This window comes from Patiria miniata, unplaced genomic scaffold, assembly GCF_015706575.1.
Source record: "Patiria miniata isolate m_02_andy unplaced genomic scaffold, ASM1570657v1 HiC_scaffold_10, whole genome shotgun sequence".
Taxonomy (NCBI): Eukaryota; Metazoa; Echinodermata; class Asteroidea; order Valvatida; family Asterinidae; genus Patiria; species Patiria miniata.
The window spans coordinates 21,356,785-21,381,984 of NW_024037048.1; the positions used below are offsets into that span (position 1 = coordinate 21,356,785).

Consider the following 25,200-nt stretch of genomic DNA (forward strand, 5'->3'; position numbering starts at 1 on the left):
TGTATCATCTGCAGTAAGGAGTTAAAATATGGAAAACGTGGTCGAATTTCCCAGTTTTCATATACAAGTTTGCCATTTAGGCAGTTTCAAGCCAATATGAAGGAAAAGTTTACTTAAAAACATGCATAAATTGCAAAACATTTTCGACCAGTAGTTGGCCCAGGCATGCCAGGAGGCTTTAAAATGCACCACAGAGCATCTACATTTCAAAAAATTTTCGGGGCCCTTGGGCGGGCCCCGTACCCCACGCCGTAAGGGCTTCGCGCTTCGCGCTCGCAGGTTCGTTTATTTACAGGTTCAGCTATTTTCAATTATCTTTTTTTGACTCCACTCACACCCCTGACAAGTAACGATTCAGCCCTCTGTCGGCGGCCCGGCACTGACGTTACACAGCCCCCTCCGAGGACCGTTGTTCGTCCCTGAGCAAGGCGGCGCCTCCGCTGGGGTATACGCTTGGGTCTCCTGGTCTCCTCTGTGGTCTCCTCTGGGGTCACCTCTGGGGTCTCCTCTGGGTTTTCCTCTGGGTTCTCCGCTGGGATCACCTCTGGGATCACATCTGGGTTCTCCTCTGGGCCCACCTCGGGGTCTCCGCTCCATTGAGTCCCGTGCGGAGCAACTGCGCCGGCTCCTCTCCATTCCTTTCGTGGGGAGCAACTCCACGGCTCCACGCCATTGACTCCCGTGCGGAGAACCTCTACCGGCTCCGCTCCATCAACTCCCATATGGAGCAACTCCACTCTATTGACTACCATGCGGAGCAACTCCATCGATTCCCGTGCGGAGCAACTCCATCGGCTCTGCTCCATTGAATCCTGTGCGGAGCAACTCTACCGGCTCTGCTCCATTGATTCCCGTGCGGAGCAACTTCGCCGGCTCTGCTCCATTGAATCCTGTGCAGAGCAACTCTACCGGCTCCACTCCATTGAATCCCGTACAGAGCAACTCTACCGGCTCCGCTCCATTGAATCCCGTACAGAGCAACTCTACCAGCTCCGCTCCATTGAATCCCGTACAGAGCAACTCTACCGGCTCCGCTCCATTGAATCCCGTACAGAGCAACTCTACCGGCTCTGCTCCATTGATTCCCGTGCGAAGCAACTTCGTCGGCTCCGCTCCATTGAATCCCGTGCGGAGCAACTCTACCAGTTCCGCTCCATTGAATCCCGTGCGGAGCAACTCTACCGGGGAACACGCATCTGGCGCTTGTACATGCGCGGAACAGAGCTGTTTTCGAAGGGAAACGTGCGTCTGTTGTATGAATGCGTGTCACGGGGCTGCTCCGGAGGGAAATATGCATCCGGTGTATTGGTGTCTGTGGAACAGAGCTGTTCCGGAGGAAAACGTGTCCGTTGTATGAATGTGTGTGTAATGGGGCTTTTCCCATCGTGGGCCCTGGCACGTGTGTTGATGCGGGGCGTCTCCGGACGATCAAGAAAAATTCCAACTCAGAGTCATCCAACGTGACAAACGCTTTTGCTGGCCATCTCAGATACTAGGTTGGTCTACGCTCTGTGAGGCCCTGATCCAGGGTGCGTACCCACCGCGTGGCGAGTCGGACGCCAGACTAACTTGACCCGGTGTATTCATGGCGAAAAACACTCCAAATTCTACCTGTTTTTCCTCCATCAGACATGCCACGGCTGCCACCAATGTAACGTTGACCGAATTCTGGGTTGTCACACGCCAGATGAGGGAAACCACAGACACTATTCTTCAGGGTTTCAGGGCTCAATGGCCATTTATTCTTGCCACTTTCTTTACACGAGACTCTCTCTTTATACAACTCACAACAAAAAGGACGCTACACAAAATGTCACACTACTGAGTCGGCGCAGTCCGGCAATGGGTCTCCCTGGCCCAGCAGCAGGGGCCCCAACGCTACCTTTGCACCGTGGGTCCATGGTGGCGCCCTCTGCCGGCGGCCCGGCACTGACGTTACACAGTCCCCTCACGAGGCTCTCTCTTTATACGACTCACAACAAAAAGGACGCTACACAAAATGTCACACTACTGAGTCGGCGCAGTCCGGCAATGGGTCTCCCTGGCCCAGCAGCAGGGGCCCCAACGCTACCTTTGCACCGTGGGTCCGTGCTGGCACCCTCTGCCGGCGGCCCGGCAATACTTTGGACATACAATACTTTGGACATATCTTCAGCTGTGATGGGATCTCACCTGATCCAAAGAAGGTTCAAGCTATCCAAGATGTGTCTGAGCCTCAAAATGACTAGTCACTTCTTGCAGTCGTTTTATCCCTGACCTAGCTACCATCTCCGCACCCCTAGGGAAGTGACCAAATAGACTCAGTCCCTTGGTCATGGGGTCCCGAACAAAAGCAGGCTCTCGAGCAAGGTTTTATAACCTTGTCCACGGATCACAATAATGGTATAATTTCAGCAAAACAAAAACTATTCCCATATATTCACCATGATTACTGGCACTTATCATAACATTTCAAAACCTGCTGCTTCCAATGTTACAATAACATGGTTTACAATATCAAGAGTTTATAGTCCTGTCCTGCCTTCTACTTGGCTACTTCGGAGACTTATGGCATTATTCTGATATCATTTTCAGGATATGACTGGTTTCATTTTTTTATTAAAATATCACGTACCTTAAATGTGATCCGTGGACAAGGTTACAAAAAACGGTGTTTGTGTTAAAAATCCCATCACTGGGAAAGTACATGAGCGATTTGAATGATTCATTCACGAAAAGAAAGCTTATTAATTGGGCTTTCATGTTCTAGATCTGGAAAAGGCCACATGCAGATCTTCTTTATAAAAAAAAAGGGGGGGGGCACCATTTTGGTTTTCCTTTTTTGGACTCACCCTGTAGTGGACACTACACGCACTCCACTGCAAATGTCGCCGCTTCCCAACAGTCCATGGTTGGAGGTCCGTGTTGACTTCTGCAACCTTCAACCATGAACACATCCTGGTCGTCATTGATGACTACAGCAGGTTTCCAGAGATTGAAATTGTCTCATCCTCATCAGCTCGCGCATTCCTCCCTAAACTCGATCGCAACGTCGATCGGTGTGCCTCAAGTCAATCGTGGAGAGTTCTCCAACTTTGCGGACTACCTATAGGCTTCAAACACCACAAATAGTCACGCCACAGTGGCCATGCGCAAATGGAGAGGTTGAGCGGTCATTTAAACTCTAAAGAAAACGTATCGCACCGCCATTGCTAACCATAAGCCATGGAAGCAAAGCCTCTTCAGTTCCCCAGCAACTACCTTCCCCGTATGAGACAGGTACACCTTCAGGTACAGGTACACCTTCTGCAACACTTCTCTTCGGTAGAGCAATGGGGACTCGCCTTCCGGGGACTACATGCACAATTCCAAGCCCCAGTGCCAAACACAAAGACAAACATTGAAAGGCTGCCATGAAGGCATACTCGGACAAGCATGAACATGCCAAACACACAAAAATAACAGTGGGTGACACTGTTCTCATCCGCCGCAATGGTATGGTTGCAAAAGACCAAACACTATATCACCTTCAACCCTACACCGCCACCGACACGCTCGACGCGGGTCTCACAGAGGGCTCGCAACATTTCTCGCTTCAAGCGCATCAATGATCAACCTCAACCATCACATGACTCAGATGAGTCTGACCTGGATGACATGTCTGATACACCTACCCAAACACCCAATCAAGCACCACGCAGAAACCCACCTCGAGCACGCCACCCACCAGCGCGTTTCAAAGACTATACTGTGAAATGTGCCCTTGATCATATGGTTTGAACAGCACCCCCATATGAGGATAATGTCCATGTGCCAGCCAGCCAGTTCCCACCCCCCCTCCATTTTTCATTTTTAAGGAGGCCAGGTGACCAGTAAAAACACCTTGTATACATTTCAGCACTGATGGGTGAGTGCCCATTTCATATCTACCCCCACCCCACCCACAAACTCTCCCAGCCCCACCCCCACCTCCAAACTGTCACCCAAACCCCCACCCAAACCCCCACCCAACACCAGTGGCGTCACCAAGGGGGGGGGGGGGCAGGGGGGGCACGTGCCCCCCCCCCCCGGAAAACCTAGTGCCCCCCCCCCCGAGTGCCCCCCCCCATCAAATGCTGGTGCCCCCCTATCCTCTGCAAAATTCTGCGCGTTGTTAAAATCATTACCTCAAAAATAGCAATTTCTTGAGATATCTTCAGATCGAATTTAGCATCAAATGTGGCACCATTTTGCATCTAGCCCATCCTCCGTATGCGAAAATTTTCCAAAGGGGAGGGGGGCACCCCCTCCCCTTAGACCCCTCCCCCAGGCGGCGATCCGTGCCCCCCCCCCCATCAAATGCTGGTGCCCCCCCTGTGCCCCCCAGACTGAAAAGTCTGGTGACGCCACTGCCCAACACCACCTCCACAAAATAAAATTAAATGACCTAAGCTTGCTACGCCACTACCTTAGGATTTTACACCCATGACAACCAAAGATATTTACTCGCAGTAACTGCTGGTGTCCCCCCTGTGCCCCCCAGACTGAAAAGTCTGGTGACGCCACTGCCCAACACCACCTCCACAAAATAAAATTAAATGACCTAAGCTTGCTACGCCACTACCTTAGGATTTTACACCCATGACAACCAAAGATATTTACTCGCAGTAACAGCGATTAGTAATTGTTTTCTCCTTTTTCTTTTTGAAATTGCTCTTTAGGACAAACATCACCACTTCCGAGATTCGAACAAGTGCTACTTTGCATCTGCGTAGGATTTCTTTTTCTAATTTTTTGCCTGATTTTGGCATTCATTTTGGTCTACTACATTAAGCGCTCTAGAAGAGAAACAGAAAGACAGCCATTGCAAAGACCACTCCAAGAGTATCCAAAAAAGAACCTGACAGAGGATTGTAGGCCACGTGATCCAGAAAGGGGAGATGGAGGAGGTAAGGGTAGGCTATGTAGCTATACCCCTTTCAGACTGGCATACATTCTAGAGGGGTGCGAGGCCAACATTTATTTAAAACCACTCAAGTTGACCTAAAGTATTTTTGGTTTCGGTTAACTTTATGTAGCTAGTATTCCCATTGACTGTTCTAAAGACTGCAACAGTTGTTCTTGCGCTTGTAATTACTTTGTATCATTTCGAACATTGAGCTTGATTCTAATCTTCAGAATTTTTTTTTAGGCTAACTGGACGTGGATAATAGCCTGAGCTGAAGGCAGGGGTCATTTTCCACGACCAGGCACCTAGCTGATTGTAAATGTACTTGTTTAAAGGGGTAGTGTCCTGAAATCGCAGATTTTTGTGGCTTTTCCGCAAACTTGCGGAAAAGCCTTTGTTTTTGTTCTGATTCTTTCTTCTTCCTCTTCTTCTTGTTCCACTCCGAAATCCCATAGACTGTGAACTCGATTTTTTTGTCCCAGCCACTTTGGGCATTCAACTTTGTCAACATCATTCAAAGTAAGGAGATGCATATTTAGCAAAGTCGTGTCCCGAAGAGTGATGTCATGATGACATCGTCATGGGTCATGTGACATCATCTTAAAGGTGCATATTTTAAAGGCCTTTATTTTCTGAAGGCCTAGAACTTTAAGTCCAATTGGGGTGAAACTTGGTATGTAGGTAGACCGGGATGTGTCATAGGTAAAAATTGAGGCAACGTTATGATGATGTCATCGAGTGATTTTATATGGATTTTTAAATTTTTTGACCTTTAAGCCATATCTCATCAACAGAACAAACTAAATTCAAAATTCTTTTTGTAATGGGTGTGTTAGGTCATGCGTATTTGCACAAAAATGTGAAAAGTGTGTGACGTCATGATGACATCATAAAAAAGCAAGTCCTTAAGTCACATATAATGCAGTCTGATTGTCTTGAAACTTGTTGGGTAGGTAGATACTGTTACTAGTATACAAAATCAGAAGTAATGTCATGATGATGTCAACTGATTTTTAATTGTTTTTCACCTTTTTACATTTTTCTTCTACAAGCAAAATATGACATAAAATGCAATCTGATTGACTTCAAACTAGGCACAGACAAAGACCCCAAGATTCAGTTGGCCCCAGACAAGTGATGTCATATGTCATCGATGGTCATGTGATATCATCTTAAAGGTGTATATTTTAAGATTTTATATCCAGAGAACTATACGTTGGATTGGGTTGGAACTTCATATGTACATTGACAGGGACATGTTAAAGACAGAAATTGGAGTGACGTCATGACATCATCATGCGTCAGACGTCATCTTATAGGTGCATATTTTAAAGCCTTATATCTTGAGAACTTAGTCTTGGAAGTATGCTCTTGCGTACAATTTACCAAATGCATATAGACAAAATAAACATGAACTTTAAAAATATAAAATGAGGAAAAGCCCTATGTTCTGTTCATCGAACAGACATATTTCTAGTTTATTTTTAAGATGGGTTACTTAAATCCTATTTCAAAAGTGTAGTTGAAAGGAAACTAACCTAATATCTCACTGTTCCTGAGAAAAGATAAAAAAAAAGAAAAAAATTGTGGCAAACACATACGTATTTCCAGCCGTAAAAATATAAGTCTCCTTCTACCCCAGCTTCTGTGTCTATGATTTCAGACCATTTATAACCATATGTGTGAAGGTCTCCGACCAATAGGAATTAGTAAACTTGTCTGTTTATTTAAGTGTCATTTTATCTTGGTATAAGGGCATGTGCTTAAACCATGTGGAAGAATCTCTTTTGAGAAGGGTGGCTCTGAAAAGAAAGAAAGTTGGTTGCAAACTCGATGTTCGGATTAGTACATTCAGAATCTCCAGGTTTGTCTCCTTTATGTCTTGAGGTTTTTTCTCAGGTTTAATATCTTAGTCATTTTATCCATCGGTTGTAAAACTTATTAATTCACAGTGGACAGGAATTCGAAGAATAGAACATCACAAGATCCGGATCCGGCAACAAGGTTAATTTCATTCAACATATTTAGTAGTGAATTATCAACTTTTACTAAAGGCAAGGTTTTCCTAGTTTCTGTAAGATCATTTTAGACACTCTGCCATTGACCATCCGATATTGAGCATCCTTGATAGACCCTTTGCATTTCAGCTGTAAGTCTCCGGTTTCTGGTATGCGTGCGCGTCGCCGTAGCCATGCACGTCGGCAAAAGGAAAAAAAAAAATTTCAATAAAAGATGATGACTCAAAACCGCCAAACTCACTGGTTCGACTGGAATCCTGCTGCTGCACAATTTTAATGTGTTTTTAGATGGGGTTATGATGGAGAATAAGCTTTATGTGGCCTCTCTGGACTCCCATATATATTTGCACGAAGTTTAGTCGGGCACCATTTGTCAGCCGACATTTGAAGCAAAAAAAAACAGGTAAAAAAAAAGAAGCCGCGTCGCCGCACCACTTTTTGGGCAAGCTCCATACCAGAAACCGGAGACTTTTTTTTTTGGCCTTAGTGAGGTACATGTTTTCATTCCACGGAGATATGCATGAGTAGATGTTGTGTGTTACAGAATTAAAACAACAATCTCAAATTGATGGCTTAATGCAAAGGATCAATGGTTTCTCACCACAATAACACTGTGAAGCCCCCAAATCTAGAATTAAGAGAAATTTAATTCATGGGTATTAAATTAAAGGCATAGGCCTATAGGATTAATTGCTTTTCATGCATTTGGTTCGTTTCCAATAACAACACACATCAAAATCCAAAGAAGAATGTTCCAAACCTAACCTGTTGAAATTTCAACTCAGTGAATATTACACTTTCCATGCGCAACCTTTTGATTGTCAAACACAATTTTGTCCATATGGCTCTTTTTATTTTCAAAAATCAGTCAATTGACTGATCATTGGAAATCGTGTACATTTCTTGATTTTTCTCTGAATGATAGCAGTGGACTGATTTCAAGGGGCTGTTTTTTAAATAATAATGTGGTTGGTTACTTTTTGGATAAATGCAAATCATCTATTATTTATAATATTTCCAATTTTTTTCTCGAAAACATGCCCTTGTAAATTTCTCTAAACAGTGTTGTGACTTGCCAACGTTGTGGAGTGACAGTGCCAGGTGTCAGAGCTGTGCCAGAGAATGAGGCCTTGGGAGGACATAGTGAGACACCTGAAGAATCGGAAGTAGAACCAGGTGCATGCGCTACTCCAAATGGAGCAGCTGCTTACGACCAGCCCCAAAATCAAGACTCGTCTCAGAAGGCTACAACTGAAATGAACATCAGTGTTGTTGGACATAAAAATACGATATTCATCTCCACTGCAGATGATCATCAGTGCCACGTGAATGACAGCTTCAACAGCAGTGACTGTGACACTGGTAATTCTTGTGTAAAAGCTAGTTCGCCTTACAATTTTGCCAACCCTTGCATTTTATGAAGACTTTTATATGAGAAACTTGTTGAGAACCTTAATGCATTGTGGAAATTGGCTTTAAAAAAACCCTGAAAACAAAATAAACAAGGAAAAGTATACTACGACAATGTTGATTTTCAACTGCTTGTTCGATGATCAGAATATGTGAGCATTTGTTTTTATAACCCTAAAAGGGCCGGGTTATTTTGACCATCTTTCGGCTGGGGTGGGGGGAGGGATCTCGGCCATCAAGTGCCAAAAAATTATGTTACTCTGTAAATGCATAGAACAACTTATCATGAACATACCCCAGACATTTCATGACTATAGGTTAAAGGGTTTTGGAATAACATGTATGTTTTTTAATTATCCATATGCACGAATGGTCATTCTGCTTTGTGTACACTGCGTATCTGTGGAAATTCAGTTTTCACGGCACATAGCGCTGGAAAAATTTTATGTAGCAGTCACTTTAGTGCACATACATGTAGTTGAAATATTTTCTAAGATAAGCGGGAATTTTTGAAAATCAAGTTTTGTTTAATCTGATTTCCATCTGTTATGCTTTTTTTCAGTGAGCGAGTGAGAGAAATTTACCGGCCGTCAAATTTCTGATCAATGATCTGTAGAATTCATCTTGGATATCTTGTGAGGGACACTTGCACTTTAAGACTGGTAATATGTACTTACCCTTATATTTTCATATTCTCTGTTTCTAGGAAAATACAACTACACAAACTGAAATCAATATAATGTACATAGAATCGATAGGCCCAGAATTGCCTACACAGACAAAATCACGATTTGTTTGCCCTCAATTTCTTTACTATTAGAGCATTTTGTGGGCCATGAACTTGAAGGTTTGTTAAAAAAAAATGTGTGTCAGCCATGCACAGGATCAGAGGGCAAGCTCATATTTCTATGAAATTCACATGAAATTGGGCCCTAAAATTGTTCTATTTTGCAATGGAGCGCAGGCATACATGTACGCGTAATTATCACAGAGGTATATGACAGGCTATTATTTATCAGGTCTGCACCATTATGCTGATTCACTAAGTAAATAATTCACAGTACTATGCAAAAGTTTTCAATTGAATTCGTAAGTCTTTCATTGTTAAATACAGAATGTATATTTTTGAAATAGTTCTTATATTTTGGGTTTGGGCATTGGATATACAGATTTATTCAATACATCCTAAAAAAATGTCAGCTTAGGCCAAAAAAAAAAATAAGTCGGTCTCTGATCAGCACGCGCGTTGATTTTAGTCACGCGCGTCAATCCTTTTTTTTCTTCAAAATGTTCCGCGGTAGCTCCAACAGCGCCCTCTATTGCCGCACCTCCTCAATTTTTTTTACCAAAGAGCACCAAGGAATGGGAAATTGCACCAAGGCAAATGATCGAGAGCACCAAGGCAAACTATGGAGGACACCAATGTACATTAGGACACCAAAAAAGCAAAATAGTACCCCACCTTGTCTGTACAATCCAAACTTGAAAAAAAAAAAAAAAAAGCCACGTCGCCCCCCACCCGGTTTTGTTGTTATTTCACAAATATTTAAGAGGGTACTCTTAAGGGATATGCTGTTATTATACTAGGATTGTGGGGACCACCGAATGATTTGTTATTTCACAAATATTTAAGAGGGTACTCTTAAGGGATATGCTGTTATTATACTAGGATTGTGGGGACCACCGAATGAAACTCAAAACATTCATTATTATTCATGCACAGTACTATGCAAAAGTGTTCAATCCCTTCCAATTTATATGATGCAGGGAAAACTCAAAGGGATATGAATTAAAATCTTTCATTGTTAAATGTAAAAGGTCCTTTTTTGCAAATCTTCGAAAATTCTCTCTGAAATTGTGCAAAATTTATAATCATGTCCGTTGCATTTCATAGCTAGTTTTTTTGGAGGTATAATATTTGTATATTTAAGGAAGTTCGAAAGGATAAAGGTATACTAATTGTAGTTGTTAAACAGTCCTGAACATTCTGATCTTGTATTTTGTCTATGTTCTAGATTAGTCTACGTAAAGTTAGATGCAGATCTTAAAAGATGTGAAACTAGTATGATAAAAGTATTATTATGTACCACAATGCTAGCTTTTTATTATTTTTTTTAAAGCGAAAAGTAGTATCAAGCTTAGAGTTGTTTTTCTTAATGTAAGTATCATTCAACCAAAAGCAGAAAATTTAACATCTAAACATATTTGTTACAGTATCTCATTGAATGCTTCATTAAAGGGAACATACAACAATTGCAAACATCAGAAAAACAAACCTACAAAAGGCCTTACTGGGACTGTTGGTGATTGACAGTCTAAAGCATCCTGTACAATCATGGCACCTGGTGTGCTGACATTTTCAAGAAAAGTGGTATGTTTGTATCAGTTTCCAATGCTGGTTGGCCGACAAGCGTTGGGAAAAAAATTGACTTTTTTAAATACTGCCCCCAATTCACCATATTTCGTTTTAGACCACATTTTGTTTGCAATCGATTACACACCTATGAACGGGTACAAGCTAGTTAGACTGGTTCCCCAACGTTACATTTCCCTGACGTTTATTGCTCCGTTTCATCTTAAGATGGAGTCAGGGAACCAGACTACAGGAACAATGTTCCAGCCCCCCCCCCCCCCCAGGCAGAGTGACCTTTGCTCCTTTATGAGAACCAATTATAGGATAAGTGCTGGTAAATATCTGAATCCCCTAGGGCAGGCTCCCAAAAATGGTGTGTCCCAACCCAAGTGGCCTATACAGTTGGTCGGGTTGGTCTTAAGAGGAGTGTTGACATCATAATTGTTACTTTAAAAACTAGACAACTTTTTGTGTCGTCAGACATTAAAAAGTTCAGTTAGGGTTGAACCTCGTCTTTAGAATGTCACCCTGATCATGTCATTACATTCACGGTTGACTGAGCAGTGAACAAGAGAATTGCCCCACTTTTCATTTGTGGTTTTTGTGGTGTCATTGTCACAGAGTGAAAGGCTATGGTTGCACATCAAGGCAGATGGGGGAAAAAGAAACCTCTAAAAAGCCTCTAAAAAGCACTCTCATATTTGAGTGCTTCATTAACTCATCAATTTATGCAAATGACAGGGTACTCGGTTTTCATAAGAATTAAATAAAATTCATAATCACCTGACCTCTGATATATTTCTTCCTTAACGTCAAAACAGTTATATTTTTAACAGTACACTGCATTTAGTCTTTTATATTTGTTTACTTGAACTTTTTCAAAAAGAAATACTTTTATTGTTAATTGCTTAAATATGTATGTATATGCTTTTTATATATTTTAAAGATTTTTTTATAGAAATAATAATGTAGTATTACCTTGCTGAAATTCGCAAAATATAAAGGTATGCTTGTTTTGCTGCGGCCCTATTTTGGTAAAATGATGTAAGTCGATTTTTGGGCGATTTTGAGTTAGAGTCAAATCCCGGTAAAGTGAGGGCGCTGTTTCCGATTCAGAAAATATTAGAGTCAAGAAATGAAGCGCTTAAAAGATATTACATGTATCTCACCGTGGAAAACTTAACTAGTGCAGCTGTTTTTTTGAAAAATAATGCAAGTTTGACATACGTGACATATATCTGTGTTTGCAAATCTCACAAACAAGGTAAAATGGTGTATCTTTTACTTACAGCATTTTTGGTAATTAAAGTCTCGTTAATTGTTTGTGCATGTCAGACATACACCATTTTACCAAAATAGCACTTTTGGTTTGAATTCATGCATATCCCATTTGTTTCCCCAGATATGTAAGTAAATTGGGGAAAGTCATTTGCATTATTTTCATCATAAACGAAATTACCCTTTCACAGGCTTAAATGCAGACTGTTTCGTTTTTAAGTCTCTTCAAATGATATGTACACACATACATTATTACTGCGTAACAAATCCAAGCTTTCCATTGGAAGTCTTTTTTAGTAAAATGATGTATCTTCCAAAAACATTTTATATTTCTAGAAATATCCACGAAATTTAGTGAATTATGTAAGAAAACAAAATATTGGTTGCCTAGACATCAGAAAATGACTGCTTCACAGTCTTGAAGACCTAAAGACCAAAACGGCAACATTTCACTCTTTAAATCACTTTTTCTCAAAATGTCCTTCAAGTGAGATACATCATTTTACCAAAATAGGGCCGTTCAGATTGCAGCAGCTGCAATCTGGAACGTAATATGTGTTACAGATTTACTCTGTGTAAAAATATAGATGTAGATCAAAATAATGCAATATTATACATGCAATGTATATTGGGGTAATAATATATAGCATTATGGGGTACATTTTGTATTTTTTATAACCATAAGGCCAAAAAAAAGTCTTTGGTTTCTGGTATGCGCGCGCGTCGCCGTAGCCATGCGCGTCGGCAAAATGCAAAAGTGTTTTTTTCAATGAAAGATGATGTCTCAAAACCGCCAAACTCACTGGCTTGACTGGAATTCTGCTGCTGCGCAATTTCAACGTGTTTTTAGATGGGTTTATGATTGAGAATAAGCTTTATGTGGCCTCTCTGGACTCCCATATATTTGCACTAAGTTTAGTCGGTCACCATTTGCAGTCATCAGCCGACATTTGAAGCAAAAAAGTTGGGTAAAAAAAAAAAAGCCACGTCGCCGCACCGCTTTTTGGAGAAGCTCCATACCAGAAACCGGAGACCTTTTTTTTGGCCTAATGATAGCTGCTTCTTTTTAGAAAAGTAATAGTTTATGTAATGTAATTATTTTAAACAGGGTGTAAGGGATCTTTGGACTTATAGTTGGACAATTATGTGACCCTCCAGCACGGGATTCAAGGCCACATTTTGAGGTGCAATCGACTCTTGTTAACACGACCTTGCCAACTGTTTGTTAGTGGAGTCATCATTCATCATTTCCGTTTAACTTCCATTTTTCCCCACACTGCGGGGTGCCAGTGAGAGGTTGTCTTTCCTTAATGGCCCTGTTCCATGCAGTCTAGATTTCTGACATCCATTGGCGACAGGGGTGTAAAATCTTAGCTTTAAAGCTGATTTCAGCTTTTGTTTTGTTTTAGATTTCAGCTTTTCTTTCAGCTTTTTACCTCACTTGCTGTGTACAAAAGTATGGGAGATTTCCAAAGTTCAGCTTCTTTACACATATTTCAGCTGTTTTCAGCTATTTTTATCAGTGGTCACTCTCATCCCTGTGGCGAGAGGTCTTCTGCCAGTGTCTCATCACAGGTCTTCCGTGGCCTGCCTCGTGCTCTCGGACTGACTATTTCAAAGTTCCATGCTTTCTTCAGGCGATGGCTTTCCGCCCTCGTTGCTTTCCTTCTCAGTGCAAGCCTGACCTCGTCCGTGTTATCTTTATCAGACACATGGACTGCAGTGCCGGTCCCATTCATTGCGCACATATAACCATGGCCTTTCATGTTTGCTAGAACCGGAATTTGTATTAACAGTTTGCATATTATACATAACGAGAGTCGACTGTAGGCCTACATTAATATTGTACAGACAAAACAAAAATACATAGAAAAACTACGCTATAATGAATATATTTCTCTGCCAATGAAGTGAATTTATAGTAGGACTAGTTAATTTCAAGAGGTTTCTCGAATTTAAAAAAAAGTTTCCGAGGTCCGTTATTTGCAAACTGAAAATACTTATAACTCCATCCGATTTTCTCCGATTCCCATATTCTATAAATAATTGAAAAGCTTATTCAGTGCCCCAAATCCACGTTTTCAAAAAGTGGTCCAAGTGAATAGTTTTGTACGTGCTGGAGAGTCGCATAACGGTCACTTCTTTTTTTCATGCAGCTGGTGTTGTTGTATTATGGCAATATTAATGATTGTTTTGGTTTTCAAATGGTTTTAATGTAAAAACCACAAGGGAAGATGTTTTATTACTCAACTATGCAAGTATCGCCTTCTAATTATTATTCAAAATGCTAATTTGTATGTGTATGGAGTTGTACTGTTACATCTGACGTCAACGCTTTTCTGATGCACTCCTCATCAATGTAGCTTGAGTAACTCCAGCTCCAATGCTCATCAGGAATTCGACATATAGAGCTGGAACAAAAACTACGTTGTAGATACTACTGAGATTCTGAGAGGCCCTATCTGTATCACGAAAATGGTCCTTTTTTCCTCTAGTTTCCCAACTCAGATTCCATTAAACATAATGAGGTATGTAAAATGGAATCTGGGTTGGGATTAATAGAGGAAAAAGGATCATTTTTGTGATTCAGATACAGAGAGTCCCGTGTTTTTTTTAGGGCCTCTTAGAATCTAGGATCTACAGTAGCTCTACTGAGTGGAGCGTAATTACGGGTACCCCTTTGTATGGAGGGGTACCCGTAATTCAACGCTCCACTCAGTAGAGCTAGATCTACAGCATAGTTTTAGCTCCAGCTCTATATGTCGAAATCCTGATGAGGATTGGAGCCAGCTACTGGAGGACGACTGCATGGGATAGTAACTCCGGCTCCAATCCTCATCAGGAATTCGACATATAGAGCCGGAGCTAAAACTATGCTGGAGATCCTAGATTCTAAGAGGCCCTAAAAAAATGGGACTCTCTGTATCTGAATCACAAAAATGGACGCTATTTATAGTTGACGTTATTTCCAGAATTACAGTAAATTATGTGTGCAACAAATTAACATGACATTTCAAAATATATTTTTAAGTAAATCATTATTTAAACAGTGCAAACCGAAAAAAAGTTGAGTTGGTTTCATTATCTTTGCTTGTTAGGCGTGGACGCGATTTGGTTGCAGTGATCTTTTAGCCATCGATCATCGCGTGTGACGTCGGATTACCATTCAATGGAACATAAATATGCGAGACAAGACGTCAAGTTAGGTTTTTGATTGGTTGGAAGTCTTGATTTGCATTCTTGATTTGCATACTGCATACAGCATGTTATGGATATGCATCGTTGCATAAATCGGCAGCAATCTTAGGGGTGTGTCTTGTTATGTTAATTTGTTATGATTGCATGAGAGATGCGTGTGCACAAAAGCACACACCTCCAAAATGGCTGCAGTGCAACCATCTACATGTATTTCTGCCCGATCCGCATCTTATGTGGAATTCATTTTGCCTTCGAGAAAGATTCTTCTAGAATCAAAAATTCAGGCTCTAATTTTGTGACTGAAAACATGAAAAGAAAACTAAGAATAATTCTCTAGTGAGGTAATGTCGGCAGTTTATTAGGCAAAAAAAAAAATAGGCCTACTCAGTCTCTGGTCAGCGCGCGCGTCGATTTTAATCATGCGCGTCAACCTTTTTTTTCTTCAGATTAACACGGAAGCTACAACAGCGCCCTCTTATTGCCACACCTCAAATTTTTGTACCAAGGAGCACCAAGGAATGGGGAAATTGCACCGAGGCAAATGATAAAGGGGCACCAAGGCAAATTATGGAGGACACCAATGTATAATGAGTACACAAAAAAGCAAAATAGTACCCACCTTGTCTGTACAATTCAAGCTTGAAAAAAAAAAAGCCACCAAAAAAAAAAAAAAAAAAAAACCGCGTCGCCGCATCAATTCCGGAACTTCGGTCTGACCAGAGACCGACTTTTTTTTTTGGCCTTAACTATAATACACCAACAATCAGAATACGGGTTACCATGGCTACATAGACGTCAGTCCGGGAAAAAGGAACAAAGAACACGCTAAAATCCTTGGACCATAACTTGTTTCGTTCTGTTGTGGGTTTTTTTTTGTGTGTGTGCAAAAGTTGTGGTTTTTACGAAAGTATGCTCTCAAGGGTGGGCTGTTCTAAGAGTTTGCTTAGAAATTTGTCTTTGGCAACTTTGGGTAACCAATTATTTAAATTCAGCAATCTCTTTCTTTCTTTGCTGAGTTATAACTTTCACTTTTGGCACCCAGCTTCCCAAATATGGCGATCATTTGAGTGATTTCTTATTTTTAGACAACGACGTCATGCTTGGAAGTTATACGGGATGTCCCCTTCGCTTTATGTTCACCCAAGCGTGGGGATTACAGTACCATGGCTGTATGGCTCTAGTCTGTGGTGTGATCAGTTACTGACCAATCGTTACAGATTGAAATTGAACTATTAAGTACATGTAGCCTTGAAACAGAAATAGCACCAGTTGTCATGCAGTGTGATATAGTTCACGCTACAAGGAGAGCCAGAAATACGGTATTACCAACTTCATACGCTGTCCATGACATATTTAATGGGCCATTCAGTGGCACGACAACTTCGGCCAGACACCTTTCCGGTTTTTTTTAACCATGTGATGAAGACTCTTCACCAGACTTGGAGCTACATTTTACTCTACAGGGTGAGTTAAAAAAAGAAACCCAAATGGCCGGACCAATATTTCAATGAAGTTTTGCCTGTGGGCACTATTAAAATCTAGGATATGAAAACCTAGTCAGTGAGTTATTTTTTAGTATAAGAATCATTTCAGACCCCTCGTGTACTTTTCAAGTTGCGGAATTTTGAACACAAACTCCGTTTTAAAGTTCAGTCCACGGATCACAAAAAAAAGGTAGGTGTTCTTTCAGCAAAAGTAACTCGCATGCATCCCCATGAGAATTGTTTTCGTCAAAATGGTTCTGCGCCAATCATAGGAAAGCTTTGACCTTCTGTTTACATGAATATATTTATTTATTCGTCGCACGAATGCTGCTTTACGACTTTGTTTACTATTCTTTTCTTCCTTAGATTCACAAAGAGGGTGATAACGATCGGAAATGGAGGCACTTCGTGTTAATGACGTACACGTGAAAAGTAAGCGAGCTATCTTATGACAGCAAGTTATGCAAAACTTTGCAGCATTTAAATAAACACAATATTTTATGGAAACAGATTTTAAGAGAGGTTTAGAACCTTTGTTTATCCTTGCGGAATCTTAAAAGTAAAAACGAGATAACAAGGAATTATGAATGCATATTCCTGTTTGGAATGTGATGAGCTTTTTTTGCTTAACTATACATTTCTTAATCCATTTTATAACATTTTATCTTTCTTTTTTTCTTCAAATTAATCCAACAGTTGTCATCATCTTCATCATATCTGGCCTGGTGTTTGTGTGTCGTCGTGTCAACAGATATTTCAAACGACAGCGACATGTGCTGGTGATGTTGGAACAGCAGTCACGTGACAATCACCATGACAATCGCCATGACAACAATGGAGGTGACTCTGATAAGGAGTTCCCTGTGACTCAAATAACTCAAACAACTGAGTCCGATTTGGGGAGTTATGAGCAAGACCAGGAACCTGGAACCATGGGTGCATTCTTCATTGGGACCTTATTTGACGTTGCAACTTACATGGCCGCAATCTTGAGCGCTGTGTACGTTGCAGCTTTTGCTGTTGTGTTAGTTGCTGTTCCTTCTGTTGCAATCGCTGGGACGTATGTGGTTACTTCTGCTGTTGTTGCTACTTGTCTTGCTGTTGGTATTTTTAAAGTATTTGTTGGAAAAGTTGGCAACACACAGTCGGCTTCTTGTGAAAATTTGACATCTGCTAGTGGTAGTTCTAGTGATGTTTCAGATACAAACCATCACAATAATTATCGGTATTTTGATGTCTCCATGATCACCGAAAATCATGAGGAGGAAGTCATGCTGGGGACTTCACTCCATATTAAAGAGAATTCCCTTTTCCGCACCTCTCTTGGTTTTGTTGCAATTTTTGTTGCCAGGTGTCCGAATATCGTTGTGATTGCTATGGCTACTGTTACGTACACCTCCATCATTGCTGTGCTGATTGCTGTTGTTGCAATGAACGTTGGAAAAGTGGCAGCAAGATTCAATTTTTCCCAACTTGGTTTGGTACGAAATAGCAGCCAACTGGAGTCTATGCGCGAGATGAAACTACATCTGGGTACTGGACTGGGTTGTTGCGTTGTTGTCGCGGTTGTTGTGGGTGCTTATTTTCCCAAAACGGTCATTGCAACTTCTGTGGTTGTTTCCGCTGTTGTTGCGTCCTCCGTGATTGTCTCCATAACTGTTATGGGGAGGCCGGAAACAGACCACGAAACCACCGTGCGGGAACGGGGAATTCACAGTGAGCACCAAAACAATGCTGGCTTTCCCCATAGGAGAGAAAGTGGACTAGAACTCAGAAGATTCGCATCAACTATTCTGATTGATGGTAACCATAGCGTCCGTATTGAAGGAAATATCAATAACTTTGTGAATATTCAAAATATGGAAAGCAGCACTTTGAACTTCGACCGTGTCGTGTCAAACGATAACAGTTATTAATCCGCCAATTAGTTTCCTTCAAATATTGGAACCATAACTGTTACAAATGCAAGGGGACGTCTTAATAAGGGAATAACAGTGTGAGGAGCCGGTCTTCACTGCGTGATAATGACCGTGTTGGGGTGACCGCTGTTAATGGACCAATCAGAAACCATCAACTCTCCAAGGTATTTATTAATGTAATATAACTGTACAGATGGATGCTTCATTGTAGAGTAATTGTTATAGACGATCTTGGTTCAATACTTCTACGCTGACTTTTTTCAATATTAACGTTTAACCTTCGCACCCATACGTTGCTAAGTAAGTTCGCAATGTGAATTATATTCACTGACTAAATTGAGTAAAATTCATGGCGTTGTCAAAAATAGAGCAATAGAGGAACAACTTTTAAAATATTGAAGAGTATGAGAATGAACAGGATTACTGTACTTATACATATCTGTAAATAAGTCACAATATTGAAATTGTTATTTTTGAACAGACTTATTTCTTTGAAACACTCCATTGGAAATAGATACATTTAATGTTTAAAACAATAACTTTAAAGAAAAGTGGAAATCAACCTGTTACCTTCAGACAATTGCACAAGTGAAGAGCTCATTTTGCAAAAACACTTATATGAAAATGATCAATTTTTCACCTTTTGAGAAAATTCGCTTTAAAACAAAACAGAGACCGTTACTTGTGCACAAACTGGGACTGCCCATTAGGCCTACATCATATCGAACTCTTGTCTATTTGTATTTGAAAAATGATTTTAGGTGTTCATGCAAAAATATTAAGTTGGTGGGTTTCTCAAATTTTTTAAAATTGGCTTTTATCTGCTTTTTTCAACTGAGCTCTTCGAATGCTTTGCCTAATTTAATTACATATGAAAAACTTAGTTCAGAAACTGCTTCATATAATTGTTAAAATGTAAATTATTAATATACACAGCAATGTAACGAGGTGGTGTAAATAGCAAATGGTCATTCCACTTGAAGAATTTCAAATTAGCATTGAAAGCGAGGCTAATAATGCTCCCTTTAGGGGATAAGAGTTGAAGGTGAAAGGTTCTCAATGTCCTACAATGGCTTAGCAATGGGAGCCTCGCTTTGGATTCTAATAGAAAATTTGTTTTTGTTTCTGCTGTTAACTTAGTTGGCCGACTTAAACAACAAATTCTTAAAAAATGCAGTTTTATAAAATGATAGTGGGCATTGGGCAAGTCCAAGAATTCGCGCACGCAATGTCTCATACGTAATCAAAGCTTAACCCTCTAAGATATTCATGGATTTTAGTGTTTTTTTATTCTACTGTTGGGCATCTGCAAGGAGAATACCCACAAGAATTATGTTGTTAGTCTCTGCGATGATTATGTAATTAAAGAAAACATGGCGTTACGTATGGGACAAAAAGGGACATTTTCTTGGACTTACCCTGCAGTAGAAGTAGATGCATCTCATTGTACTTATGCTTTTCTCATGTACTGTAAGAACATTTTGTAGATAAATGAAAATGCAAATCATTTTGGAAGAAATAAATATAATGGTTGGCCATCAAGGACACGTTGTCTCAAAGTGTTTTTCATTCATTTTATTATCATTCATTTTTTGAAATGTTGGTGCCCAAAGGACCAAAGTGTTGCAGATATATTTTGCTCAATAGGGCCTCGATGTTGTTTGGTAGCAATGTCCCCTTTTTAAAAACATTTGTGTCCCGACAGCGAATAGCTCTTGTTAAGAAGGCGATAAGAAGTTCGATATGCAAATTAGAACCCCATACTTTTGCTAGGCGTGCATCACTGAATCCAATGCGGCAGCGAACAACACACAACTCGGCCAATGATGTTAGATATGCAAATTATAGCTCCCACTTTTAGGCCGAATATAAAAAAAACATGTTTCTCGTCCGGGATTTTGAAAAAAGGAGGAAGCGGGGCTTTTTATTTTTTATTTTTTATTTTCTTCAAGATGGCCGCCAATTTAAAATTTCCTGCAACCGTTGGTGTTTGCACTGTTCAAAGACACTTTTAAAATGAATGACAAGTTGGACAAGAGAACTGAACATAATTACAGTGTCATTTAGAGTTGTGTTGGTCTACAATGAACAGTTTTTGACCTTTTCGGTGCATTTGACCTTTTCGGTGTTTTTTGACTGCATTTTTCAAAAATAAAAAATAATAAAAAAAATCCAGAAGGCCTCCAAAAAGGAAGCGGGCGGGGACGAGAAACATGTTTTTTTTTTGTACTTCGCCTTAGGACTGAACTAGTAGGCTTAAGTGTCGAGGATTTGTACAACATACTTTGGAGTATATGTGAAGGTAATTTGTAGTTTTCTTCTTATCGAAAAAAACATGGTGTTTTTTTCCAGACCTTGTCTAGCTTATGAATTAACTTTGTAGCTTTCCATATGAAAACATGAATTACCTTTGTAGCTTTCCATATGAAAAAACAAAACACTAAATAAACTTTCCATTTTGACCTTGTGAAAATCATTAACCGGCTTAACTATAGGGCGCCCTCATCTGGGTGCGCGATTGCAACAGATGGGAAATTCCCTTGCGAAAGTTGATTTCGCAGTTGCTGAGATTAGTTTGTTTCCTCAAATTCCTGTTGTCAAATTTGACTTCAAACCCGATAATTCGCGACTGTGCTGCAGATTACTTCGGTAAGTTGTTCTCTTAATGCTCATTCTTATGTTTACCAAAGGAAATTTGATTTTGTTTATGGAATTTCATTCCAATTTTCCACTGAAAAATACCAAAATATCGCATTTTCGAAATCATAGTGCCTAGGCCTACATGTCATACATAGTCTGAGAGTAGGCCTATACTATAGTATTAATATTAGTACAAAACAGTACAACACAAGAGATTATGACTCAGTTGGACTATGCCTATTACTGTGTGACTACATCATTCATATTAAAAAAAAAATAAATAAAGCACCGAAAATATCTCCATAATAAGTCCCACTAACTGGGGTGCTAGAACTCCTTTTTTGACATGTTGGGATGTTAGCCTGTCCCGACAAGCTAACATCCCAACATGTCATAGGACTAATATCGTAAATGTCAACAACAAAAAAGAGTTCTAGCGCCCCGGTCAGTGGGATCTTGCGTTACTTTTATCTTAGAAGTTAGATTATCTATCGCATATATTCTGACGTTTGATTTTGTTATTGCAGATTTGCAGGATTTATAATTTTGGAGAAATAAATATATATTTATATATTTTTGTGAGGTGCAACTACAACCCTCAGAGTTATTTGAATTATTATTAATGTAGGGTCAAAATACACATCCTTTTGATAATAATAACTTGGGTGTCTGCAGCTGCAGTGGTGGCATAGCCATGGGGCGGGGGGGGGGCATTGGGGGGGGGGACAGCCCCCCATGAAATCTTGTCGGCCACCCCAGTTGCCCCCCCCCCCCCCTCCCCTGAGATTTTGAGGCCGCGAACTTACGTGCAAAGTGTTGTGTTAATTATATTTTAAAAAGCGTTTTGTTCTAAATTTTGTAAATTGGTTTCTTTAGCAAATACACTCCCAGAAATGTTTTTAAGTATTTCACCCCCCCCTGCCCGAGTACGCTTTATTTGTGACGTAAGGGGCCATTCAGAATTTTCAATGTTTTAAAATTTCGATCTTTTTTTCCAAATGTGGGTGGGTGGGTCAAGCTAAATAATTGAAAATCGAAATTCACTTTCCATGGAAAAAAGATTTAAAAAAACAAAGAAAGATATATCTTTTGACTTGCCTGAACTACGCGCAAGCGTTCCGATATCGCGATGCGTGTTTCTTTTCCAACTTCGTCCCCTGTATGTACTGTCAGTGGCGTAGCCAGGAATTTTTCAGTCGGGGGGGGGGGGGCTGGGGGGCTGGAACATTTCATGGGGGGGAGGGGGCGTCATGTAGATCAATGATATTTTTTTTAGAAACTCAAAATCTCACTGGCGGAGGCGAATGGGGGGGGGGGGGCGACAAGGTTTCATGGGGGGGGGGGCGCTGTCGCCCCCACGCCCCCCCCCGTGGCTACGCCACTGCAGGTCATACAGTTAAAGTTTATGTGAACTTGTGTGAAAAGTCACAGAAAAGTGACTTTTTATGTTCGTCTGTCGGTCTTGTATGCTGTTATGTTTACTTTTATGTACTTTCAATGGTACTATGTTTAATTAACCTGTTCATTTGGTTAATTAAACTAATAACGCACATATAGTTGCCACATATGGCACTAACAAGTTTGAGGTCGGCAATTTCGTCTTTAACAATCTGGGTACGTCGGGTTACCGTACACACAGTTGTCCTGGAAACAACAGTCCCAAAGTACAGAAAGTCGTACGCAAGAGCTCCCCAGCAAGTATCGCTGACGCCATTATGATTCCAAAATTTCTCACTGTGTCACACAGTGAAATAACTAAACAGCGTCGTTGTATTGTGAACACATAAAAGCATTCAAGTCGCGTTCTTGCACACTTTCTTCATGTCGACATAGATATCCTTGAACCACTGCCCCCGCTTTGCATAACAAGTGCACATGAACGAACGATTCGACTTTTATTCAAAGAAATTTCTATGTACAGTCACCAGACTCTATTCAGTAAAGTCCCCGTCAAAACGAAAGTAAACAATCCACGTGCATAACGCACGGCTACACCATCGTACAGTGTGGCAGAGACACCAACAAGTAACACAACAACTATTTTTTTTTTTTTAATTGATAAATATTCTGATTGAATTTCGTTAAAAGATACTTGTTGGTGAGGTATCAAATATTCTAGCAAATTGATAAAAATGTACAATATTACAATATGCAATTTTGAGGGAAATGGGCAAAATACTGCATAAATAATTTCACTTGATAATATTCACAATACACAAACCGACAATTTTCATTTTCAGACCCACAACGAGAAATATTGTTAACACTGGGCTTATTGTGAGGAGTTGTGCTGGGAATCCATGAAGATGTTATTTTCAACATAATTTCTAAACAATTTAATGGGACATTCCGTGACATGAGCCTTCCAGATGAAAAGTTTGTAAGTGCACACCAATACATAAATTCCCATAGGCACCAAAGATAAATACCCCAATTTAAACAAATCGGGGAACATACTCTGAACCCTCACAGGTGATCAAAACATACATCAAATGAAAGCTGAATTAATCCTCTTCACCTTTTGGAAATCTTTTTTTTTGGGGGGGGGGGGCTTGACTTATGACTTTTAGGTGATTTTTCCCTCCAACGATGATCACCCATCGCCATTTTGAAAAAAAAACAACAAAAAAAACCCAGATTCCTTCCACTCCATATCAATATAGATTCCATTCAAATGTTTTGTTCAGAAATCCAAATTCAGGAACATGGACCCTTCACTTCTACAAATACAGACCCTCAAGTGCAGGGGGCAACATTCTTTATTATTACAGATAAACTAGTATACAAATCGTAATTTGGCCGGATTAGGTCGCGCCTATTTGGGCTGCATCTCATATGTACTGCGATCGGGAAATCTCCGGCGTAATAAAGACTTGAAGAAACTTTATTTGATTTATTTGATTCAATTATTTTATTTTAAATCTTAAAACATAAAATAAAAGCTAAAGGTTGGACAGGCTGCCACGGATATGTAAAAGTAAAAAAAAAAACAATTGTCATCAGACATTTATCCAAACCCCTGCCAATAAAACAGATTTAAAATTCCATTTATAAAAATTAAAGTACTATTGAAAAGTAAATTGTACAAATCATACGAGACGAGACATGACAAGACATAACGAGACGACACAAGATGGGGAGATGAGACAAGACTCTGCAAAAAAATCATAGAGTGAAACATTGGACAAGCCAGACAGATACAAAAATATAAAAACGAACTAATAAATAAATACTCTTACACCCCAACAAACAACAAACAAACACAACAAACAACCAGACTCAATAACGGGAATGAATGACAAACGGGCTAAAAATTTATTACAAACAAAACATAACAAAACCGAAAAACAAAAGCAATCCCATTCCCCAGAGAGAAAAATGCAAACCATAAAAACAAATAACCTAGTTGACATACATAGGTCTACACTCACATTAAATACACACACTAAAGAAACAACAAGAAAATACCCGGGAAAAAAATGAAATAAGACACAATTTTACATTGACGATAAAATAAATATGACTGCAACAATTCCTCCCTCAGTTTTGAAAGAAAAGATTCACAACCTTCCATAGTTAAAACTTTTTCTAATTCTAACACGGTGACTTCGGAGAACATCAATGAGGCAATTGAACAGTTCTCTTATCTTGTAATCCATGTGTCTATCAGTTCTAAGTTTCAAGTGCTGAAACGTTAAAGGCTGTGCGACGGAGCTGCCCTGCAATTCATTCCTGAAATTATTGTTGCATTCCCTATTAGTTCATTAACTTTATATTAGAATCAACATTATTATCGATGATAACGAATTTGGCGGGAAACAGAGCTTTCACACAGTGACTTTACTGGTTTATTTAACTTCGTGGGGATTCCTCCAACGTCAGGCTTTTCCTTGGTTTCAACACCGGTGTCGGAGTCTCACAACACTAACTGGGGGAACCAAGTATGCTAAAGATTTTAGCTGAACCGAGTGGCACGGTGCGAGGTTTCGCTTCG

At 40.2% G+C, this 25,200-nt stretch overlaps 2 protein-coding genes across 3 annotated transcripts in view; both read left to right on the forward strand.

The window, feature by feature from the left end:
- LOC119739876 overlaps positions 1–9,691 on the forward strand; it is a 31,932-nt gene extending 22,241 nt beyond the window's left edge. For both annotated transcript variants that reach the window (XM_038215003.1, XM_038214995.1), the window contains 4 exons: positions 4,680–4,907; positions 6,859–6,910; positions 7,988–8,286; positions 8,897–9,691. In XM_038215003.1, the coding sequence (XP_038070931.1) occupies positions 4,680–4,907; positions 6,859–6,910; positions 7,988–8,286; positions 8,897–8,907 (590 nt within the window). In that variant the 3' untranslated portion in view covers positions 8,908–9,691. The remainder of the gene's footprint in view (positions 1–4,679; positions 4,908–6,858; positions 6,911–7,987; positions 8,287–8,896) is intronic.
- A 6,392-nt stretch (positions 9,692–16,083) lies between these two features.
- On the forward strand, positions 16,084–20,111 carry LOC119739889. The gene is made up of 3 exons (XM_038215015.1): positions 16,084–16,627; positions 17,014–17,079; positions 17,344–20,111. Exons 2-3 carry the CDS (start codon positions 17,043–17,045, stop codon positions 18,561–18,563), a joined length of 1,257 nt encoding a protein of 418 aa, XP_038070943.1. The 5' UTR covers positions 16,084–16,627; positions 17,014–17,042; the 3' UTR covers positions 18,564–20,111.
- Positions 20,112–25,200: the final 5,089 nt, after the last annotated feature.

Coding starts and splice junctions, on each gene's coding strand:
- LOC119739889 (XM_038215015.1), top strand. CDS start 17,043: ATGGAGGCACTTCGTGTTAATGACGTACACGTGAAAA. Junction 17,080..17,343: donor TAATGACGTACACGTGAAAA/GTAAGCGAGCTA, acceptor TTAATCCAACAG/TTGTCATCATCTTCATCATA.